Here is a 26,071-nt window from a genome sequence, read left to right on the forward strand (position 1 = left end):
ACCGAGGGTCTAGAAACTAAATAAAGTACCTGTAAAGCTTCAGCTGGTCGTTGAACTAAGTGAAAGTATCTCATAATCACAGGCCCTATGGCAAAATTTGAAAATCGTGCTCCTTTACCCTGTGACTGGAACCTAAAGAAGTAAGGACCAGCATATAAACACTAAAAAAACATGAAAAAAAAATACAACTCAACTTATAAAAAAAATAACAAGAAAAATTAATATATCAGAAAAAAAAGAAAAACCCTTCTCTCGAAACTTATCATTACCAAATTCCTGAAGTAACTCTTTCCAGGATTGATGGGCGAGTTTGGTGAAAAATGAAACGAATTGATGGGCCTATGTGTCTGGTCACATGACCCACTCTCGTTGTGTTCCGTGGCTCAGATGTAAGACTGGATTCATAAGAAACCCTGGTGCAAGAACGTTCAAACACTCATAATTGACAATCTCTTATTTCTATAGAAGTTTACGTCTGGTAAACGTCTTGATAAAAAGAGTTTGGAGACCCTTCCCCCATATAGTTTGGACGAGGTATGAGCCTCCAAGAAAGAAAGCTGTTCTAGTAGACGTCGCGACAGCAAGAATTTATGGACCACTCCTTTTATACTCCATCTTTTCGCCATTGTCGCTATCACCATTTTCACTAGGTTCAACTGTTTTCTTGCGCTTTCTTTCTGTCGCCGCTTCTTCGCGCCTATCTTCTTTATCAGGCTCATTTTGCTTCCCTTCAGATGTCCTTAAGGAAAACAGATAATTTCGGAGACCACAATTGTTTTAGTTTAGTTTTACTGCTGATGACGGTCACTGTATATGTGACCGAAATATCTGGTATTTTTGTGAATTTCTATCACTGTTATCATCATCACTGTCTATTAAAAGGATTTTATCCCTATTTGAACTTTTATTTATTGTTAAGGAAAACAAATTCAGATGATTTTGATGGTCTTAAGGTAATTTTTGTTTCTTTAAAGTTTTAGCGTCACTCTTTCTAAATGTTAGGAGGGCTACCACTTCCCAAACCCGAATCTTTAAGTCATGGTTTTGATGGCCTATTGGTAAACCAAGGTAAATAATTTTACCTTGGCCTTTTTGATGCTCAAACGAGGACAATATAATGGGATAAAAGTGTTTTTTCTTAAGTGTTTAGTGTTTTTTAAGTTTTTTTTTTCCAGCCTTGAGGATGGAAAAAGGTAAAAAAAAAGGTAAAATCGGCAAGGACCCTACAAGGCAAAGCTAGGAAATTGCTAGATGTCTTGATGAAAACAATTTAGGGATCATTTCCCTTTCCCTTCCCTAAAAATGTTAGAATGGATATTGAGCTTCAAAAACATAACTAGGGAATAAACCAAGTTTAACCAACTTCTGAGCAGAAGAAGTTGGTTAATTCTAAAATTCTAAACTTGCTAACCAAGTTTAATGAAGACTTGACTGCCCCAAATTTTTTCCATATATCTGACACCTTCTCAGCCCCCCCCCCCCTCTTTGTACACTTAAGTTTGATTCGAGCCTATTTTCATAGATATACAGAAGGGTGGCCACCACCTCCCCTTTTAACCCACCTAATTTTTACGCCAAAGCTCGAGTTTTGTCTCCAATGCTGTAAGAACGATTGCTCAAACGAGGACAATATAATGGGATAAAAGTGTTTTTTCTTAAGTATTTAGTGTTTTTTTAAGTTTTTTTTCCAGCCTTGAGGATGGAAAAGCTTATTGGGGTCTATTTCCTTAAAAAAAAATACAATTTTCAACAGAAATGATAAAAAAGGCAATAAGTAAATAAGACGTTTGGAATCATTTATTAATTACATTTTTTTTAATTCATACATGATAAACAGAATAATTTTTGGTTGTTTTAAGTTTCAATGTTGCTCTTAACTTTCATTAAATAAAGAAAAACAGTTTTTTTCAGCTGAAAGTAAGTGCAAGATTAAAACTTAATACCAAGAGAAATTATCTGTGTCTGAGGGGGGATTGTCCCCTCCCCAATCCCATAGAAATTTCCCCCCGCGTAAAATTCCTCCCTCCCCACGAAAATTCCCCCACACAATTCCATTTTTACTAAAAACTTCCCCCGAAAAAATTTTTTGCGAACAATTCCGCCTGAAAAATAATCCTTAGTATACTTACATTTGAAAAAGACTCCCATTTCTGATCGTTTTTCAAATCATACAGGAAACCCCCTCTCCATGGAAACTTTTCTATGACCCCTCCCCCTATAAAATAGCTCCCGTGGAAAATTCCCCTATGGAGAGTTTCTCATACTAAAATTCTCCTCCCATGAAAAAATCCTCCAGACACCTCAAACCCAGCTAAAAATTTCCCTGACAATTCCTCAGAACATCTTCACATATAAAATTGAGTCAGCAAAGAAAAGTAAAACAAATAAGAAGAACTTCGTTTAAGATTCTGGAAAGTTCGCCAAGCATACTATTTCCCTTGGAAGGTTCGCCACAGAAGCTTATCTCCCTGTGAAAATTACCTCCAGCCGAAATTTCTTCTCCTTAAAAAGTGTCTGTATACTAACAAATACTATACATAAACAATGGGCAACTTCCATAACTTACAGCCCTTTCCCCAGGGGCTGAGGGGGATCATGTTATTCCCAAAGGCATAGTTATTGGATCTTTCAACAATGCTGAACAAAATGGTTAGCTCAAAATTTTGAATGGACATTTATTGGAAAAAAATGGGCTCGGGCATTTTCCCATTCTGGGAAAAATGGGAGAGCTAGTTACCCTCTAATCTTTTTGGTCACTTAAAAGGGCACTAGAAATTTTAATTTCCGCACAAATGAGCCCTCTCCCGATTTTCTAGGACCATTGATTCGATATGATCACCCCTGGGAAAAAACAAACAAACATACATCTATGATCTTTCTTCTGGTACAAAAGTACAAAATTCCATATTTTTGCAGATGGAACTTGAAATCTCTACAGTAGATTTCTCTGATGTGCTGAATCTGATGGTGCGATTTTCATCAGAATTCCTTGACTTTTTTCGGGTTTCTCCCTCCTTTTTCAAAAATCAGGCAAATTTTTGTCAGACTTGTAGCTTTTGATGGGTAATACTCAACAGCTCAACTGCCTCAAAAATCTAAAAAATTTTATGCATTATCACGGAGGTTACAGGGGGCTGGGAAGCAAAAAAGGGCACATGAAGGGTATAGTTTTCTTCCAATTACTTTCCTTTTTTAGGAATGGTACTAGAGCTTCCAAATTTCCAATCAAATGGGCCCGTCTATGTTTCTATAATCATTCTTTCCAAATTAACAGGGTCGGTGAAAAAAAATACATACAAGGCACCAGACTCATAACTACAAGCAATGTTATAGCGTTGCTCTGAAAAAAAATTTACTTTTCAGAGCAACTAGCCTAGCTCTGAAAAAAATTTATACTTGCTTTTTACAGAGATTGACCACAGTATCAACGTCTTCTTGAGAACTTGAAGCCAGATGTAGAAAATTCTTGAAGTCATCAACATAGATAGTTTGTTGTTCAGATGCCACTGTGTCTCTAATCCGACTTTTGAATTTGTCAATCATTGTGCCACCACTATATTGAATAGAAGTTCTTTCACATTGCTCTTGAAAACGGGTTATACCAAGTGCTTCGGCAGTGAATAATGGTCTTTTGACTTAAAAGAATGAAAATTAATGTCTCTAAATTAAGGTAATACACTTCTAGTAAGAGAGACAGTTTTCCCACCGGCACTTGTGTCACTTTGCTACTTACAACAATTTTCCGAAACATCAACGAAAAAATAAACAATAAATCGCAGCAATAATCAAAATGATTGGACAAACTAATAAAAATAAACTGTTATATAAAAAAATATGGGAATCTCAGCAGTTCATTATTACTTTTACTGTAATTTTTTCACTGCTATAACAAATGTTTAAAATATTTTTTGTTCATTTTACGGTAGGTCATTTTATAGGCAGGAGGGGGGGGGAGAGAGACACATGCCTTAAATAGTCCATTTTAATGTCCAAGTACCCTAACTCTCATTGAGCCTTCAGTGTAAAATAAATAAACAGGTTTTTTACCTGTAAGCAGGTAAAATAAAATTTGTATTTATATTATTTTATTTTTCTCAATATTTCAAACAGTTTGTGGTAACGAACTGTAAGTAAGGAGCGACCCGGCTCAATAGTAAATGAAACTCTAAAAAATGGAATCAAAAGAATTTTATGCTGATTTCAAATATATAAGTTTCATCAAATTTAGTCTAACCCATCAAAATGTACAAACCTGAATAAATTTGCCTCATTTTTGAAAAAAGGGGGAAACAACCCCTAAAAGTGATAGAACCTTGATGAAAATCACACCATCAGATTCAGCGTATCAGAAAACCCTACTGTAGAGGTTTAAAGCTCCTATCTGCCAAAATGTGGAATTTTGTATTTTTTGCAAGAAGAATGATAAAGGATGCATGTTTATTTGGTGTTTTTTTCAGGGGCGATCGTATCGACCCAGTGGTCCTAGAAAATCGCGGGAGGGCTCATTCGAACGGAAATTAAAATTTATAGTGCCCTCTTTAAGTGATCAAAAAAATGGAGGGCAACTAGAACCCCTCCCACGTTCATTTTTTCCCCAAAGTCACCCGACCAAAATTTTGAGATAGCGATTTTGTTCAGCATGGTCCAAAAACATAATAACTATGTCTTTAAGGATGATTAATCTCCCACAGTCCGCGGCGGAAGGGCTGCAAGTTATGAACTTTGCCCAATGTTCAGGCCTACATATAGTATTGGTTATTGGGAAGGGGATACAGACGTTTTCAGGGAGGATTTTTTCTGCTATTGGGAAGGGGGTGTCGGAGGTTACGTGGGAGGATCTTTCCATGGAGGAAGTTTTCATGGGGGAAGGGACATCGTATGAAGGGGGCGCCGGATTTCCCAGCGTTATTTAAAAAAATGATCAGAAACTAAATAAAAAAAACAGTTTTCAACTGAAAAACTTCTCAACTGAAAACTTTTCAACATCAAAACTTAAAACGAACAGAAACTATTACGTATGTGATTGGGTTCGCCCCCTAGTCAATACCTCACTCTTTACGCTAAAGTTTTTTTAGTGCTTTCATAAGAGCTATTTATTCTAATTAACGGTCTTTGTGATTAAGGGGTTATTCTTAAAGAATTCGCAAAAAATTCGGGCGAGGTATTGATTAGGGGGCGAACCCCCTAATATACGTAATAAACAATACGAATATAGAAGTTTGTTACGTAAGTTAATTCGTAAGTTATGTATATTTATTACAATAAAAAACGTTCGTAATAAAAACGTTTGTAAATAAAATTAAACAACTTTCGAGAAAGACATTTAGCCAAAAAAAAGCAAAATTAATATACAAATTTTGTTTTAATTATTTATGTACAGTGAGCCAAAATCAAAACCTGCATTAATTCAAAAACGTTCAGAAATTAAATAAAAAAACAAGTTTTTTTAACTGAAAGCAAGGAGCAACATCAAAACTTATAACGAACAGAAATTATTCCGTATATGAAAGGGGCTGTCCCCACCTCAATGCCTCGCTCTTTACGCTAAAGTTCGACCCTTTCTCACAAACTCTATTCTTTAAAACAATAAAACAAATACTTTACTGCAAAGAGCGAGGCGTTGAGGAGGGGACAGCCACTTTCATATACGGAATAATTTCTGTTCGTTTTAAGTTTTACAGTCACTCCTTACTTTCAGTTTAAAAAGCTTATTTTTTTAATTTAATTTACATACAGAGCCATTGGCTCCAAAGAAAGGAATTTTCCTTCCTTTTTTACCGCTTTAACTAATCTACCGTCTGAAAAAAAGACCCTACTCAGCAATAAATTACTGGCCACCTGCCTTCCCCCAAGTGTATCTGCTGGAAGCCATAGCAACACATAATGACATCAGTAAACACCACTGGACGTACTATTTGTTCAAACTCTTTATTTTAGCTGACAGCGCCCAGCAATTTAAACAAATTTCTTTGGAAAGTCTGAGCCAAGTTTTTCATCAGCAGGAAAGAAAGTAGTAAGTATAGACTGTCTTGATTTGTGGGCCTAGGATAGGCTATACTTCGATAAATATTGCTAGTTTTTTCAATTCTTTTTGAGTTTGAGGTTAAAATAAAACCTTTGGTGGTTTTAAAATCATTTAAAATGATATTTAGGACATTAGTTTTTTAACTTAACTCAGGATTTAAAATGTTCTTTATGAGGTTGAAGCAAGAATAAATTTAGATTAGGATCTAACCTACTTTGGTACATTTAAATGGATAGTTTGATCTAGTTTGTCAACATCCTCTATAATGAAAAAGATTTGGGATCATTCAGAAAAAATAAAGACTTTAAGTTAATTTTTTTGGCAATGTAGAAGTTTTATATAGGCTATCTTAGGGATATATCCAGGACCATTTGGGAAGATAAGGTGCACTGTCAGAAACACATGTGATACAGGAAAAGAGCATAAAATAAGGAATCTAATGGTATTCTTTTAAGTTTATTAAGCCATTTTCTCCTACAAAGCTGCTGATCTGTAAAGCTACCTTGCAATGTACTGTCATTCCCCATGATTGGGTTCACTATGGGCTATTTAAGGCTATTTGTTTTTTCTCAAACTCATAAAATTGTACAATATTACCTAAGTTTTGATTGGAAATAAGTACAAAAATATTACAAGCATCAATGATCTGCAAAGTTTTGTTTATAACATAGGCAATAGGCTATATATTTTAAATTATTTTTTTACACCAACATTTTATTTAAATTTCCAACATGTGAAAATTATATTTATGGAATTCACAACAGACAGCTCATTCACAGTAGGCTACAGCAATATTTCCTGTGGTGTTGAAATATATTTGTATGGATTTATTGACAGAGAAAGATATATCAACTACCAAACATTACTAAGAATTTAAATGAAGGATAAAACCATGTAGTAAAAAGACTTTAATGACATAGTTAGGAATAATTTTTGGTCATTAGATCTATGTAATGTGTGATCTTTAAGAACTTTGTCAGAAAGGAAGGAAAATGTCATAGAAAAACATGAACTTTGAAAAAAAGAAAAAAAAGAGAATAGTAAATAAAATGTCCTCATTTCCCCAAACACCTGTGTGTGGATATTGCCTTCAAGTAAAAGTTGATTTTGATTAACTTTAGTTGGACCCAAAGCAACCTTAAAATTTGATACAAACAAATCAAATTGTATTGTATTTTAAAGCTTCAAATCAGGACACTCAATATGCATGGTTTTTTGGCCCATCACCAACATGTTTTAAGTGACATTTAACTTTGATAAGAAAATGGAAATACAGTAGAGACTATTGAGTATTTATGCATTGAAGTATTATAGTAGTAAAGAAATCATATCAATTCAGTTAGTACCCTAACAAATGTTTTATAATTGGGTGTAGGCAAACTACTTGTTTCAATAGATTTGATTTAAGGCACAGTAAATTTTACTTCTTTTCTAAGTGATCCTTGACTTTTTGTGGTCCAAAAATTCTTTTTTTTTTGTTGCTCTATATAATTAATTAGCTACGGAGTTCTTGTTATTGAGGAGAAAAATTAACTAAATCTCCACAATATATTTTATGAATAAGCTGCAATAAAAATTGGGCTATAAAATGAGTATGTTTAAAGTTTAAAAATTGAAAAATTTAGTAATCATTGTGGTTTTTTCTAGTTAAAGAGCTTATGAAAAGATGGGGGAGCTTGAGAACCTGAGAGACCACTATGTCCACCTAAAGAAAAAAGGGATATCTACAAGTGAATCTGGTGCTAGTATAAGCTTAAAGCCAGAAGACCAAAAGTCTGTACAAAGAATGAACTTACTTTCTGAACATATAATTGAAAGGAACCATAAGACAAAAGGGAACACTGTTCAAGATGAGAATATATTAGTGGACATTTATTCAGAATGTGCAGGGGGTGCCAACAATATAACTATGCTGAAGTGAATGATGCTGATTTTATTACCCTTAGTGAAGAAATTCTCATTAACAATCAAACAGATATTCAAAGTTCCCAAGCTTCTACTAGGCAACAAATTTATGCAACAACAAGCCAAAATCAAACTTCTAATAGAACAAACACAGGGTCTAGAGATCAAACAGACCTGAAGGAACAGCAAGCAATTGACAAAAAAAAGCGATGACCAGCATGATCTGGAGTGGTACTTTCTACAATCACTGTTATCTCATATGAATAAAGAACCAGATGGCTCAAAATTAGAGTTGCAGATGGAGATCATGAAGGCAGTTAAAAAAATACTTTAATCATTCAGTGTATTTTTAGTTTTATAGACGAACTTAATAAAGTTTTTTTCTCCCTTTAAGGTAAGCATTAAATTATATGAAAAAATGTCTAGTAGGTCTAAAAAAATAAATATTACAGCAATATGAATAATTAACAATAATAACACTAGTACCAGAATAAAAACATGATATGAAAAAATAGTTTTGACATTTCTATTGCTTGTTTTGAAATGTAGTAACTGGTTTTAGATTTCTTTGAAAAAAAATCTAATAGCTATAATTAGGTGTCTTAATTCTATGGAATATGGTGAAAAACAAGGTAAAGAGACGCTTTTTAACATAAAGCTATAAAAAAAGTGTAAAAAGACATGCCTTCCATGAAACTGAAACTAAAGAAAAAATTAAATAGATTTAGAGAAATTTGGACACTGTCATGCAGTGTCCTTTCTCTTTGCCGGTGTTCACTTCCAGAAGTTTAATGTTGGACTGGGATAACCACAGGGATGACTAAAGAGCAAACTACAGCCCATAGTAACCAAAAGTCAAAAAACACATTTAGAAAAAAAATACACTGATTCAGGAATGATAACTATTATTTTGGTTGTTCTTAAAAGTAAAAGTTAATTTCGAAAAGAAATCTATGGTGATTAAAAAAAAACCTGAAGCCCCTCTAAAATGGCATCAGATCGAAATGAAAAGTATACCGTTGGAGTCAGTATGCTCAAAAACCTAGAATAAGGAAATTACAACCCCCTTCCTTGCACATCAAGGAAAACCACTTTTTTGCATGGGTAGCGCTGAAAATTGACGTTGCAGTGTGAAGGGATGACTTTCGATGTAAAGGAACATAAACGTAAGACCCGTAACACGAAACGTAACAACCTTAGGACTAAACGTAACGTAAAGTCTTACGTTTTCAATGTGAAGGAACCTTTTAGCTTGAAATTAAATCATTTCTGTCATAGTTTACCCACTGGGACAAAAATAAACACCCTTAATCAGGGCTGTAAGTGCTAATTAGGGTATAATCTGTTTAATGTCGCATGGACAACCAGACAGTATGAGGTACCCTGCAGTTTATCAAGTCATGTTTACTTGTCACAACAACCTGAATTTTAATATGAAAACCATTGTTATTACAAAAGCCCCATTTTTCTTTAGAATTTAGGAGTTCAAAGACTTTATATTACCATACAGATTTCTTTAAGTAAGTCTTATATAAATTTCATTAAATTTCATTTTCTAATATAAATTTCATTGAATTTCATTAAATTTCAATAAATTTCATTTTCTAAAAATTCAGATTTCATTTTCCGGATCTTATTAACAAAACTCTTTGTACTACAAAAATCGCCCATCTTTCATAAGAATTTCAGAGTTCCAAGACTTTAAATTTCATTTTAAGACCAGCAAATTTTATATACACCCCAACATTTTATTATCCTTCTATCTCTTGCCATACATTTCCATGTCAAACAATTCAAATAAAATATTTTCCATGCTAAATTGTAGATTTCTTCTGGTGATTTGTTCTTTACGAGATAAAGATATGTTTTTGTGTGCAATACTAGAGTGTTGCGTCTGACGAATAGTTATAAGAAAATTTGAACTCTAGCCAACTGAGAGCAAGCTTCAATGTGTCAACTTAATACATAAGTAAGGGAAGAGAAAGGAAAAGTAACAAAAATATCTTCAGAACTAATAACACAACCACCAAAAGGCCAAAAGAAGAAGAAGAAGAAAGAGGAGAGGTCTTGCCAGCCTGAGCATAAATGCCAAAGTTAAAATGAATCTGTCATTCATAATTCCCCACATTCTGACAAGGGTGCAGAACAAACGTCAGCAGTTGTACCGAACCAATCCTGCTCAATTCATCCTCAGGGCTATACTGTGGTGTTTCTCCTCCCCATAGCATAGTGCAGACGGTTTGATATGATTCTATTATCCCTTCTTGTTTTAGTTTTGTTTTTGTTTAAAGCTCTGTCCAATACGCAATGATTAGAAGTCCTCAAAAAAAAAAGTTCCCCCAGATCCCACCTCAAATGCCAGTGAATGTGATACCCATCTTGGCTGGTCAAGCACATTATCTCAAAGTCCAAATGATAGCTCCAATTCTGAGAATAGGACAATGATAAGTGTAGGGGCTAATGTCACCATAAGTGATGATAATTGGTTTCAAGAGGTCCTTTCTAGAAGCTCTAAAAAAAAGAAAAAAATATCCCCAACCAAAAGCATTTCCCCTCTCCCTGCCCAAGATCCTCCCTCCAATAACTTAGGAATTTACCTTAAAATTACTCTTACTACCCCCTTTGAAATAAAAAAGATTACTGAAATAAGAGTTGCAATTTTCAAATTGCTAAAATCAATGTTCTCTCTTAATATTAACCGTGATGGATCTCTGCTAATATCTGTCCAAGATCAGAAATCAGCAGACACAATAATTAACCTAAAATCCCTTCTGAATACCCCAATTAATGCAACTAAATGGAACCCAAAGCAATCACCAACAAAAATAGTAGTTTATAATGTTCCCCCAGAAATATCCGTTCAGGAGTTAAAAGAAGGGCTCTCAGATAGGGCTGGCAACACAATTCCAGTTGAAGATGTTACCCAACTAGGCAAACCTAACTAATGGCCTAAAAACAAGTAGATCCTTCTTATTTACACTGAAGGAAAAAATTAATATCCCAGAAAAATTATTCCTATTTGGGCAAATCAAACCACACAAGGAATACAAACCTAAGCCTATCCAGTGTCAGAAGTGTCTCAAACTGGGACACACAATAAACAAATGCAATGAACTTCTCCTACAGTGTAGTAATTGTAAAGCATTCCATCCTAAAGAGTTGACAACTTGCAACAACACTCAGCCTACATACATCAATTGCAAAGGCCCACATGAATCTACAAATAAATCACTATGTCCTGCATTTAAAAAAAAGAGCTCTAACACTCCAAATAGCAACAGAGAAGGCCACCCCATATCCCTTTGCAGTAATGGAAGCAAATGATGTCCAACAATACCCAATAAAGCCTGTAATGAAACCAACCAAAACCCCCAAGTCACGCGTCCCCCATGCATCAAGTATCCCATATAAAACACTATCCCCTACGCCCCCACGCTTACAGTCCTATACGACGGTATCACCACGACACCCCATCTCTTTGTCTGGTAAGAGGAGGTCAGCCTGGCCCTCCCTCCCAAGAAAAAACATACCAGAAACACTAGCAGGAAATAGTCCCACAGCCGAAAAATAGGATTCAAAACCAAAAATGCAATCCACAAATAAATGCTTATTCATTCTAAACTGTAATGCAGTTCAGGCCATGAACAAACATCAACTACAGAAAACAAAAATCATTGCAGAATTGGCAAAAATCTACATCCCTGATGATATGCTCATTCAAGCAAAAAAAGATCTTGCTGTACTTTTAACAAAGCTGAACATTGATACACAGTCATATGAAGAATAAATCAACAACACAACATATATCAATACTCCAGTGGAGTGTAAGATCACTCACAGAAAATAAGCTAAATGAACTAATATCTTTTCTGAATAATAATTCCATTAATATTGCTTGCCTCCAGGGAAACTCATTTAACCCAAAATCAACAAATTAAGTCTCTGGGATATACTATCCTGAGAAAGGATAGATCTTCAGAGAGAAAAGGAGGTGGGGTAGCTTTATTAGTTAAAAAAAATATAAAATTCTGTGGCATCAATTTTCCAGATTTTGCAAATGATGTTGATGCAATTGGTATCAGTTTTTGGCTGAATAATGTAAAAACCTACATAATAAACTTTTATAACCCTAATGGCCAAACTACAGATGCCATGGATTTCTTTAATTATATAAATAATTCTAATATGTTAAAAAATATCATTATTTGTTGAGATTTCAATAATGACAGTCTCTTGTGGGGGAATAAACCAGCAAATAAAGCTGGTAAATTCATTGAGCATATGACTTCAAATAATAATGAGTTAGTTGTTGCTACCCCACCAAACCTGAATACTTATTTCAACCCGAAAAGTGGCAGATTCTCCACAATTGACCTACAAATTGTGTCATTAAATATTTTGAATAAAATTTACATAAATAAAATTGATAGTCTATGAACTGACCACTTTGCTATAGTTTGCTCCCTAAATGAACCTGCTGAAACTCTATCTCATACCTCCAAATATATCAACACTAAAGCAAATTGGTCTATGTTCCAAAATAAACTAAATGATGAAATTAAAAATTTCACCCAAAACTCGTGCATTTCAAACACAACAGTAGACACACATGCTGAAGCCTTCACATATATACTAATAAATACAGCTAATCATGCTATCCCCAGGACAACACCTAGGAAAACATTCCCTAAACACATTCCTAAAGTATGGTGGACAAATGAGTGCCTAAATAAATGGAGGATGAAAAAGACAGCTATGACAGAATTCCTAAAAAAAACATCCCCTACTACACATTTTAAAAAATTACAAGCGGAATCTAATATGAAAAGGAATATGACAGATACTAAATATAATTACTGGAGTAATTTTTCAAATAATCTCCAGAGAAATACATGAGCCAACTATGCATAAAGTCATAAGCCTCAGCTGTGGGAAAAAGACTTCCCCCAACCCACTACTGTGTGAGCTTATACATAATAATACCCATTATGACAATGATAATGAAAAAGCTAACCTATTTGCAACTCTTTTTGTTAATAAGCTAACATCAAATAATCAAAGCAAACTGTCCCCAATTCCTATGAACCCAAGTTACCAACTATGCCCAGGATCCGAGTATAACTAGTCCATTTTCAATCCAGTAATTGAATAATGTAATACATCATTTTAGGACCAAAACTAGCAGCAGCTATGACAATATACACCCTACATGGCTAAAGAATCTCACCCCTTCATACAAACATGAACTGCTAAATTGTTATAATCACGCTTGGGCATCTTCTATGTTCCCCAATATATGGAAATGTTCGTCCCTCCTACCAATCCTAAAGAAAAATAAACCCAAAGATAACCCTGAGTCTTATAGGCCCATAATGATTACTCCTGTGATGGGGAAAATAATGGAGAAAATAATCGATCAGACTCCTCTGGTTTGTTGAAAATAATAATATGATCCCTCACACTCAAACTGGATTCAGGAAACAACACTCCTCAACAGATGCTTTCATTTTGCTAACAAATGCAATCAATGAATCTTTCTAAAAAAAATAATGTCCTAGTTTCAGCTTTCCTAGATTTTGAAGGGGCATATGACAAAGTGAACCACCAAATCCTTTTAAACAAACTTGCAAACCTTGGAGTACCCCTAAGCTAGTATCTCTTATTAAATCCTTCATAGAAGTGCAAAGTTTCATCGTTTGTGTTGGTTCAGCCTCTTCACCCCAAAAGACAATAACCAAAGGCCTAGCTCAGGTAGTAGTCCTCAGTTGCCTCCTATTTGCCCTATATCTCTGGGACATGAACCTACCCCACAAGAATCTACAATATGCTGATGATCTGGTGCTATGGTCATTGGGCAAAACTTTTGAGATAGCACAGTCAAAACTGCAAAAGTCACTTTTCCACTTCGAAAAAATCTCTCAACATTCAGATTTACCCATTGCACCTACCAAGTCAAAAATAATCCAATTTCACCGGAAGCGAAACCATGTTAATGCAAAACTAACTCTAAATAAAACAACTATTCCAGAAGATAATCATATTAATTACCTAGGTCTCTTGCTTGACCAAAAACTTAATTTCCACCTCCACATTTCAAACACAATAAAAAAATGCTATAGAAAAACAAATATACTAAAAAGACTTCTTTCCACACCCTGGGGCTGTAAGGAGAAAACCTTACTCCAGTTTTATAAATCACATATAAGACCCCATATTGACTATGGGCTCATCGTCTATGGTGCATGTGCAAAGACCCAGATACAAAAAATTGAAACAACACAAAATGATATAATACGGCTCATATTTGGTCTTAGGAAACCCACAAGCACCAAGTTCCTGCTTATGGAAAGTGGATTAGCAACAATAGGGGAGAGACATAGGTTTTTCTTGGCAAAACATCTTACAAAAAAATTGAATCAAATAGCTCACACACACTACATAATTGGTTAAGAAATCCAGCCAGGTACAGAGGCATTGCAGATGAGTATGCCAATATTCAGAAGAAGTTCTCCATACCAGCAAAGTCTATTGCACCCACTTTCCCCTGATCCCCCCCCCCCATGGAATTGGTCAAGTCCCATAATAAATACTGACTTCTTAAAGTGGAATAAAGATTTAACCCCCCCCCCCATTGCTTATGTCCAGAAAAAATTTGCAGAACTTAATACAATTACCTATAAAAATCACTTCCAAATATTTGTTGATGGGTCAAAAATGAATGAGAAGGTTGCAAGTGGTGTTTTCCTTCATCACCTGAAAATAGCAATGGGCGAGAGATCATATAATAATTTATCCATAATGTCTGCTGAGTTAAATGCCATAATCATGGCATTAGAACACCTGAAGGAAAACCAACCTTTGATTGCAAATTCAAATAATATTATCATATATTCTGACTCTCTATCAAGCCTTGAGTGGCTGGCCTCAGCTCCTCAATATAAGTTGGACATTGGCAATTATCATTGTCTCAGTATTATAGATAATTTTGCTTCAAGTGGCTTAAGAACTTATTTTCAGTATATTCCTAGTCCCTCTTGCATAATTGGTAATCATCAGCTTAATGAAACAGCAAGAACTGCTATAAATATTGACCAGCCAAGTGGGAGACCAATCCCAATTAGAGATATTTACCGATGGAGGCTATCAGATATTAATTTTAATAAGATTAATCCTATCCTTTCCCCCTTTCCCAATAAGTATCTTTCTAAAATTTATCATAGAATTCGTTCTGGAACAAATGGACTAAATTTCCTTACATTTTCATATAAGTTTTCTAATTTAAGTGGTTCAATTCCCCCGTCCCCTCTTCACAGGCATTGTAATATGAATAATGAAACAATTGACCATTGCCTATTTGAATGTAATATACTGACGTCTGCACAACATACCCTGCTTTGTAAACTGTTAAAATGCTTCAAACACCACAAAATCTCACTATCGGCTAAGAGCCTAGCCAACTATACCTGCACACAGAGCACAGAAATCGATATCTATCATCTTAAATTTGAACTCCTTGAGTCGAAAGATCTACTGAAAGATATCTGAGAATATCTAATAAATAAGAGACAACCAAGCCAGTAGCTCTGTAGCCCACTGAGTGAAGCAAAAAGAAAAGGGCTAAATAGTATCAACAGAATAGCCCGCCTGCTGCGAATTAGAAGAAGAAGAAGAAGCCTGAGCATAAATACCAAAGTTAAAATGAATCTGTCATTCATAATTCCCCACATCCTGACAAGGGTGCAGAACAAACGTCAAAGTAGATCATATAAAAGTAGTCATGGATACTTCAAATTTAAGGGACTACAAAATAATTACTAGCTTCATTCTCCAAGAATACCCAGTTGCATCAACTATCCTTTCTGCAAATCTAGATTCAACCAAACCCTAAGTTGGGTACCTCATTGGGTTTTTGGTCATGATTGGTTTAAGCATACTCCCCTAAAGAAACCTCATTGCGGATTCAACCAAACCTCATTGCGGATTCAACCAAACCTCATTGCGTTTTTTGTCATGATTGGTTTCTGCATACTCCCCTGAGGAAACCATCCAGTATAAAAAACAAAGCATAAAACACAAAATGTTGTAGCAAGATGCAACACAATTATTACAAATGCAATTAGAAGTTGTTAACAAGGGTTATTGTGTGTGCCATCAGTAGAATTGTTCTTAAACAAACTGTAAAAAAGCATCAAAGATCTGATTCTATTTATTTTCTGTGTTTATTTGCTTAGCCTTTAAGTTCACATCAATTATCTCTTTCCGTCAGAATGCACCTATAATCCTAAAAGCATGCCCTTCCGAATTATTTTTGTATCTTACCCAAGGGTGTGAAAAGATGTGAGTGAGAGTATAAGTTGACAACGCTTTGGACTGTTGGTTTGGATGTGTTTGATAGCAGCATTGTTGATATGACATAATTTGGCAAAAAAGGGTAGTAACAGTGTACCTAGAAGATTTTAATGTCTGTCTTGACCTAACGGTCATAGATCAAATCATACTAAAAGGACATCACCTGGTCATACCCAAAACCTCCTGCAAAGACATCCTCAACTGCATACATGCATCACATCTGGGTATAAAAAAAAAGCTAAACAGCAAGCTCGCTCAGTCACTTTTTGGCCAGGAATGACAAAAGATATCAAATAACGTATCAAACACTGCTATGTATGCACCAGACTCCAAAATTCCAACCAGAAAGAGCCCTTGATGCCACATGACATCCCTCACTCACCTTGGGAGAAAATCGGTTGTGACTTCTTCTACAAAAACAGGGAATACTTCCTCATTACCATTGACTATTACAGTTGATTTTTTTTTAAGTTGATAGAGTGGAAAGCAGTGCGTTTGCACACCAAATCATACCTGATCTGAAAAAGCACTTTGCACATATGGAATTCCCAGTGTGCTCATTACCAACAACAGCCCGCAATTCACATCCTCTATCTTCAAAAAATTCATATTGGATTAGGAAATATATCAGACCACATCTTTACCACATTTCCCCTGATTAAACAGATTGGCAGAAAAGGCTGTGCAGATGGCCAAAGATATCCCGAGGAAAACCAATATTGCTGGAAATGAATTTGAACTGGTGCTGCTAGAGTACAGGAGCACCCCAGTTGAAGGTCTGGCCTCCCCATCCCCATTGTTAATGAGCAGAAACCTTAGATCAATAGTCCCATGCACCAAAGAATTGCTTGCACCAAGGACCATTCACCATAAGCAGTTTGAAGAAGAATCGAATGAAGCAAAAGCCATGCCAGAGTGAGTGGTAAGATCAACAGTCAAAGCAACTGAAACCCCTACAAATTGGACAACCAGTACAGGCCCAAACCGACAGCAAACTCTGGCAGGCAGGCATCATCAAAAGAGCAGATGTGAATCCAAGATCCTGCATAGTCAAGACAAACAACAGAGCAACCTACAGAAGGAACAGGCATCAAATAAAGATATTCTGTCAGCAACCTCAGTTGCCAGTTACCACTGAAACTGAAAATATCCCCAATGCAGAAACACCAACCTCACCACAGTCTATCAGATTCAACACCTACCCCCCTCCCTAGAATGCCAGATGAAACCCATTGGCAACCCCTTACTCATGTTCATAGCCCAACATTTCACACACCCATACCTGTACCAAGCACCAGTTGCATGACCTATACAGAACTCCGTGATATCCCTTACATAACCCATAGGCTACTAATCACTCTGTGAAGCCAGTCCAGAGGCTTAACCTGTGAAAAAAAAATCAGTAAACTTGAGAAGTAAGCCTAGTCCCCACCCCCTTTTAAAGTGAAGTGAATATTGTGAAATATATAGCCTGCTCTTGTATATCAGGGAAAGATGGGTAATTATAATTGTGACCTTAAAGCTGATATATTCTGGGGTAGTGAAGCATCTATTTCTCCCTTCTTCCTCCAAATTCCTACTAGGCTAGAGTCCACAGAAAAACTTAAACCCCCCTTGTCACAAAGACAAAAGTGGCAAATCTTTCTCTGTCAGAACTATGCCACTATGGAATAGGGTGACATAGTTTCTCTCTATTCATCTAAAGCAGCATTTGGCAAAGATAGGGTGAATAATGACTGGATGCTAAACTGGAACTCAGCAATCAACTGAAGTTGACTAAGCAATGTAATTGAGAATCTACAGCAGATTGAACAATAACCAAGGCTTAAGGTAGGCCTAATATAAATACAGCTAAATCTTACCAAGTGAATCAAATCTACAGCAGAGTTCTGAAGACATAGTTAAGTTCCAGTTCCAGTTCCAAAAACCTGTAGCAGGGTATATGAACTACACATAAGTCCTTTCACCCCTTTGACTCTCCAAAAAGTATTATCAGTTAAAACAAACCAATCATCCCAATTAAACTTCTTAATTCAATGGATGGGTTGTGGGAAGTGCAGGTACTTGATTCGCCCTTCCCCAGCAGTTTAACACCTATAGGCCAGCCAGTACCAATATAGCTCTTCATACTCACTCCCGCTCTCTTCTGCACTCTCCAAAACAAATGATGAATAACCTCCTTCTTTTTAATGACTTCAATATGCATTAATAAACTCTAATCAATTAGACTCTTCTTTTAAATATAAATAGATGCCTTAAAAATCTTTCTATCCACGTGCCAAGGCAGCTTAGAATTCAGGATTGCAGCATAAGCATTTGAAATATTAGCCATATAGCAGAGGCGTTTAAGAAAAATAGTCTCCACACTCAGTGGCTGACAATCAAATAAGACATGCTGGATAGTTTCATTAGCTAAGAAGTAGACCCGGTGTAGAGGGGAGGGATGTAGCTTCCAATTGAATAACAAACTATTGAGAAGAAGGGCACTCGATTTCAGACGGTAATATAGCACTGTGTGTAATCTAGAATGAAAAGGAGATAAAGTCAATTTAATGTGATTAACATTTTTGCCAAATAATATCATGTGAATTGAGGTCAGACAGAGGACTTGGGTTTAACAATGAAGCCTTCACTGCCAGTAAATCAGTAGAATCATTATATTTGATACCTTTATGGCTTGGAACATGTTTGAAATAAATCTGGTCGCCTTCAGCCTGGAGATTCAGAAGCTGTCTTCTAAAGTTGAATAAGTCCTTATCATTGGCAACTCTATTAATTTTCTTGAGCAATAGTATTGCCGATTTGGAGTCAGAAAGGCAAAGATTATTCTCCTCTACAATGCTATGATTTATGAGAACATCTAGAGCCAAGCAAATGGCACATAATTCAGCTGACAAAATGGAGAATTCCAAAGGAAGGGGTTAAAAAGGGTTAGGGTTCAGTGATGGAATACATACTACTGCTCCAACTCTCTCACCCTGAACCGATCCATCTGAATAGATTTTCCTGTGATAGGGGTGAAATTTCAACATCTCTTCAGCCAAAATAGTCTGAATCTCATGATTGGGAATTTGATTTTTATCAATTGGAATAAGTTCTCCTTGACAAATAGGTGAACTCATTTCCCAAGGCGGAGTGTCAGTAAAGGGGTACGCATAGGGTGAATACTGATTCCAATTTGGGACTTCCAGTTGAAACTGATTCCAAGATGAACGGCCATTGGTGCCAGCTGGCTTCAAAGCAAAGGTATGATTATATACAACATGCTTGCTTCCATAAGCTTTAATTCGCGAGAAATATTTCTTCCTTTGACTGGATGCTATTTCCCTTAGGGAAAACAAACCACATAGTTGTTTTAATTTAGACAAATGAATGTGCCTGTTCAAACACCGAGAAACTTGGAGGGCTAAATTTTGTGAAGATTCTAGGGTTTCAAATGCAGAACTTGAACGAATCGATAAAAACTAGATACCATATTCTAGATTAGATCTGACATGTAATTTATAAAAATCCAAAACAACTTTAGGGTGGCATCTCCATTTACTTTCAGCAAGTCTCTTTAGAACACAAAGTTTCCAAATAATCATGGATTTCAGAGACTTAATATGTGCATGCCATATCATTTTAGAATCTATCCATAGGCCAAGTAGCTTCACTGAGTTGCAACATGGAATTTCACTAGAGAAAATTTGAAGTGAATTGGGAGGATTTTTTGAGCAATTAGCAAATATACTGGCTTTGGTTTTACTAATTGAGCTAGGAAAACCAAAAGCTGAAGAGAATCTCTGAACTAATCTTATATCCTGTTGAAGAAGCACAATATCTTTTCTGGACTTCCAAATAATCAAATCATCTGCATTAAGGCCAAACAATGAGTGAGATAATTGGGATTCTGAAACATACGAATTGAACAGAAGGAGACTCAAAATCGTTCCTTGAGGAAGGCCTCAAGTAATGGGTTCTTCTCTCCCCTATACTCGTTAACTTGAACATAAAAACTTCTATCATTTAGTAAGGACTTCATGAAACTTGTGAAAGAAAATGGAAAATCGAGGTTAATTAAAAGATCAGTCAATTTATCATGGACTACATTTCCATAGGCATCTGACCAGTCTTAGGGAACTGCCATTGTGACATATCTAGTTTTAACACAATCACAAACATTAATTTCAAGGCGAGTTATGTTATCTACAGAGCTGTGTCCTTTTCTAAAGTCTGTTTATTCACTAGGAAAGAGATAATTAGTTTCAACAAACCCTTCAAGTCTAGATAGAATAAGCTTTTCAAGGAGTTTATTGAAAGCTGGTAAAACAGGTATATGTAGGTTAGACTTGGGTTCACTAGATGGGTAAGAAGGTTTTAAAGCAGAAAAGACCTGGACAATCTTCCAAGCATCTGGGAACTTTTGGCTTGACCAAATAAGATTATACAGACTTAAGAGGGCAGTATGGAAAACCTCTTGGGACTCAAAGATCCATTTAATATAAATACCATCATGTCCTGGGGAAGACTTTATATTAAGAGAATTGAGTGCTGCATTAAATTCATCTAGGGAAAATAGTTCCATCAAGGACCTTTTATGTAAAGACGTATGAAGAAGGGAACAAAATGAAGGCCAAGGGTAATGAGAATCAGAATGATCATTTTTATAAATATCAGAAAAAATTTTTGCTTTCATCTTATCTGAGGAAACTGGAGATCTATCCTGCATGATATATTTACAGTCATCATTAGCCTATTTTCCAGTATTGAGTTGGCTAATGAAGTTATGAATATTTGAAATTAGGGTTCTGAAGCCAATACCTGCACTAAAATTGGACAATGTAGACTGTTTAGCTTTTTTACATATCAATTGTACTTTAGCACACGATTGCTTATAAGAAATTGCTGTAGATGGAGATGGATTCTTTTGAAACAATTTACAAGCCTTCCTTTTTACCTGTACTGCAACCATGTACTCCTCATTTCACCAATCCTTGGGACTCTTGGAACCCTTATAAGAAATTGACTTTGACATGGGTATGGAAGATTTAGCTGACTGTAACAGAATGGATTTCATATTGGACTTAATAGCATTAATATCAGAACTAGTTGATAAAAAGCAAAATTCAGCTTCCATCAAAATTTCCCGAAACTGGGGATAATTGCCTTTGGAGTTATTAAAAGTTGCTAGGTGGGGTTTAGGTGAATAGCATACATTTTGAATTAATGTTAGAATTACAGAATGATCAGCCTGCAGAGAGGTAACCTTTACCATCTGAACTTGATCATAATATAAAGATGGACCCAGTAGCAAGGCAATAGTAGAGAAAGTATCAGATGAAATATTATACTGGGTTTGGAAATTAAATGGAGTGAACATCAAGGTATCTGGAATATTGGACAAAATATTCTCAATGCCTCTTCCTGCTTTGTTACTATAGGCTATTTGTTCCCAAAGTGAGCTATGCACATTCAAATCACCAAAAATAAAAGAATTATTTCCTAAAAGTTCAGATTCCAAAACCTTTTGGATATCATTGTTTCCACATGGATTATACAATGATTTAATGGCAAGATGACTACCATTAGCCAGGTTAAGTACAAGACTTATGATATCAATTTCATCAATGCCCTAAATAAATTAAGAGCCAATTTCTGGAGTGTAAGAGCTGTAGACGACTGGAACAGTCACCCAGAAAGTGTTGTGAAAGCAGACATCCTAAATGCATTCAAAAATGGACAAACTGATTCTGGAAAGAACACATGTACACACACAACTCTTAAACATATGACTTTAGTGACTTAAAACTGTTAACACTACCATCTGTGTACACTCCTCCAAAGTTGATGTTGTGCTAAGGCTCTGCTGGCCATATATTCTGAGGAGACCATTACCAACAGTTTAAATTGGAGAATTTCAAATAGCCAAGTATCTGAGAAACAAGACTTGACAAACCAACTGACAGCCATTTAGAGAGTGCCATAACAGGCATGTTTCCCTAAAGGCACTGAGGATCCTGTAAGTAAAGACTTAAAGATTGAGGGGAATGAGGGAATGAATCATGAACAAAGATGGCAACTCCTCCTCCCTTTCTATTGGTAGATCTGTCATTCCTGTAACACCTGTAGCCAGGCATTTTAATTTTCTTTTGATTGGTCTCTTGTCCTATCTCTTCAAAGATAAAATTAGAAAAGTAGTATTTAGTAGTATCTTTGGTTAAAATAACTTTTTGGGCTTTAGGAAGATTTGATTTGATCAACTGAAGTTATATATTTAATTAGTTTTGTCATATAAGGACCATCTCCCTTTTGAGCAGTGTTTGCTTGAGAGGATATATTGAGTGATGCTGCCAGTCTTTCAGTCCATGATTTTTTCTGATTAAATTTAGGAATTTGGGGAACTGGCCTAGCTTTGATTACGTTAGGGAGCACACGACCTTGCTGAGGGATGGATATCTCAATTGGAGGTAACTGAACCTGATTTTGGTTATTTTTGGGAGTGCCTGGCTAAGGTTAGGGTAAAGGAATTTAGGTTGCTTTCTTAGCCTCATTAATTCTTGGAGATGAAAGTCCTTTGGAAAGCTTAGCAAGCTCCATAGCAGCTATAGGAGATAAGACATTTTCTTGATTGGCTATCCTTAAAATTTTGGCCTATTGGATATACAACAGCAAGTGGGGCAGATTGTATCAGAGGAAGAGCAGTACTTAGATGAGTGACCAAGCTTAAAACATTTTGAGCATTGAATAGGCTTTTCTTGGTAAGATTAATAAGCTTTAGGTTGACCAAAAAGGAACAATGAGTCAAACCGGGTTCTCATTGGTAAGATAAAAAGGAAATTCTTACTGTTCAGTAGCCCATTAGCATCTGGCTTGCCCATCCTATGGACTTCCAGGACCTCCAGCATTTCTCCCTTATCATTCAAGAGACCATCTTTCAGGTCTTCAGTTAATAGTTTGATTAGGACATAATACCTCACTATTTTCTGTGTGTTTTTTTCTCATAGGTGGACTACTCCATCATTTAGAAGTAACTGGTATATTGCCAATTCTATTTTGGTTTAGAGCTTTGTAGGCATCCTTTCTGTCTTGGAACATAACTGTAAGAGAGCAATCTCTATAAAATTCACACTGAAAGTACATATTAAAGATTTAAATAGATTCATTCAAATGTTAGAAATATTTTTGGTGGATAACACTTGGTCTTTTACTGTTGAGGTGAAAAGGATGATTGGTTTGTTCTTCAATTCCATAGCTGAAACAAAGGTAGGGATTTCTGTTATTTCAGGATGGCTTTTTGCATTTCTGCTTTCTAATAACTGTCTGAAAATCATCATTAAGCTGGGAATCAGTTTGTGGGTTTGGGGACTCTGAGACTGTTATCATGGTGTTATTCTGAAATATATAGCCTGCCCCTGTATATCAATGAAAGATGGGTAATTATAATTGTGACCTTAAGAGCTAGGCACACATCACTTTTAAGCATTCTTTGTCAAAAGATGTAAGATCTTAGCACATAGATGAGTAAATGAACAGACCTACTGGAACTCAGCAATCAACTGAAGTTGGCAAAGCAATTTTGTTGAGGATCTACAGCAGATTGAACAACACCTTATCTAACTGAGGTTTAATGTAGGCCTAGTATAAATACAGCTAAATGGTAAAATTCTACTTTAGATACTTTTTGCTATCTTGGAAAGGTGTTAGGTTAGGAAAATGAAACTTTCAGGAATGGGTCTATAGACTAAAGTATGGGTAAATATTTACCAAATCATACTACTGACAATATGTCCCAGGAATGTATTTTTGAAGTACCTACCTCCACTTCTTCTCCCTCTAGAGGGTCCTGAGATTTGCCTACATGACAGGTCTATACCTATTGAAATTTTGACAAAACAATGTTTTACCTTAAAGGGCTAGGCATATGTAGCTGATTTTGGGAACCAATTTCAGCAAGGGTATATTCCATGTTGAGTGATTATAATTAATGATGCTAAAAGATGGGGCTTAGTGATGTTTTTTGGTGATTAATCACCATTAATTACAATTGATTTATAATGATCATTAAATACAATTAATGGTAAATTTTTACCAAATCATATTATTGAGTAACAACTAAAGTGAATATACCATTTGATGCCTTTTTTTATGCTGATTACAAATGTAATAATCATTTTTGTCAGAAATGAATTTTAGTCCCCTGCCCCCGAACTTAGCCCCACCCCCAAATGTGCAAATATATACCCTGAATTGACATATATAGGGGGGGCCTAAAATTCATTTCTGACAAAAATGATTATTATATATGTAATCAGCACAAAAAAGGCATCAAATGGTATATTCACTTTATTTGTAAGTCAATAATATGATTTGGTAAAAAATTTAGGTCAATATATACCAAATCATATTATTGAGTTAGGACTAAAGTGAATACACCATTTGATGCCTTTTTTTATGCTTATTAAAATTATGATAAGCATTTATAACGTGAAATAATTTCAGCCCCCCCCTATATCGGTCCCTGCAGGGTTAGGTTAGTGTTAGTCGCGATAGGGGGGGGGGGCTGAATAAAAGTTCCAATAGAAATGCTTATTAGGCTATAGTCATAATAAGCATAATAAAATGCATCGAATAGCGCATTAACTTCACTTGAAACTCAATAATATGATTTGGTATATATTGACCAAAATTTACCCAACTAGGCTAATTACATGCCTAAAGCTCTTAAGCCCTAGTACATTCCTTGCCTAGAAAGTAATTAATGATGATTAATTGCCAAAAAACCATCACTAAGCCCCACCTCTCATCATCATTAATTAAGAATCACTCAATTTGGAATACACTCTTGCTGAAATTGATTCCCAAAATCAGCTATGTGTGCCTAGCCCTTAATTTTCAGTTATCAGATTCTTTTTCTCTGGCTTTAGTTCTGAAAATGCAATTCCTGTTATTTGAGTAGAATCTAAAGCCATATCAATAGTTTTTTTTTCAAAACTTATGAAATGTATTTGCATATCTTTAAAACCTTATAAATGGGGATTGAGCAAAGTTGTGAAGCTGGAAACAATTTTGTTGTACTGCATTTAAGAAGAAGATTTATTTTGTAAGGTTTCACTTTTATAAACACAGATTTTTAAAGGTCATCAAGGGTCAGGACCTTCTAGAGGGATAAAGAGTAGAGGTGGGTTCTTCAAAATACCTTCCCAGGACATACTTTAGCCTGTAGACCCATCCCTGAAAGTTTCACTTTCCTAACCTAACCCCATTCCAAGATAGCTAAAAGTAGAATTTTACCCAGCTAAATCTTACCAAATGAATCAAATCTACAACAGAGTCTGAAGACCAAGTTAACTTTTCCAGACATTTTCGTTTTGAAAATTTTCGCCCAATTTTTACTTCAGTATCTTCTTCGGGAGTTCGAACTGAACAGCCGTAGGTGCATTCCCTGTTCAAATCATAATGAGTGGTTAACTCTTGGCTTTAAAATTTAAACACATCCTAGAATTTAAAAAAAAGCCCCTCCCATAGGTAATTTATTTCCGCGTTTGTAAAATAATTAGTTATTTTTAATTTTTGTCAAGAGTTGCATTAAAATTAAGAAGAATATAACAATTCGTAGATGAATAAAAATTTGATAGAATTATTTGCTATTAATACGTTTGATAATCTTAGGGTACTGTGCATCAACATATTTTATAATATATTTTGCTTGATGTTTCTTACTCACTAACTACAATTAAAATTGAATACGGATATCTACAGCACAAGTTACACTACTTGAATCAAAATGAGCTGTTAGCTTATCCCAAGAAA

At 35.4% G+C, this 26,071-nt stretch overlaps 1 protein-coding gene and 1 pseudogene across 1 annotated transcript in view; both read right to left on the minus strand.

Moving 5' to 3' along the window:
* Positions 1-25,694, minus strand: part of LOC148943265 (pentatricopeptide repeat-containing protein 2, mitochondrial-like) — a 60,866-nt gene extending 35,172 nt beyond the window's left edge. Inside the window, exons 1-3 of the mRNA XM_089100912.1 lie at positions 25,568-25,694; positions 3,401-3,635; positions 30-132 (exon numbers count right to left, since the gene is read on the minus strand). Coding sequence (XP_088957038.1) covers positions 30-132; positions 3,401-3,635; positions 25,568-25,622 — 393 coding nt within the window. The 5' untranslated portion in view covers positions 25,623-25,694. The remainder of the gene's footprint in view (positions 1-29; positions 133-3,400; positions 3,636-25,567) is intronic.
* LOC148943267 (uncharacterized) lies at positions 18,516-19,902 on the minus strand (annotated as a pseudogene).
* Positions 25,695-26,071: the final 377 nt, after the last annotated feature.

Source organism: Artemia sp. Qi Xiang Cuo, chromosome 15 (assembly GCF_049724085.1).
Source record: "Artemia sp. Qi Xiang Cuo chromosome 15, ASM4972408v1, whole genome shotgun sequence".
NCBI lineage: Eukaryota > Metazoa > Arthropoda > Branchiopoda > Anostraca > Artemiidae > Artemia > Artemia sp. Qi Xiang Cuo.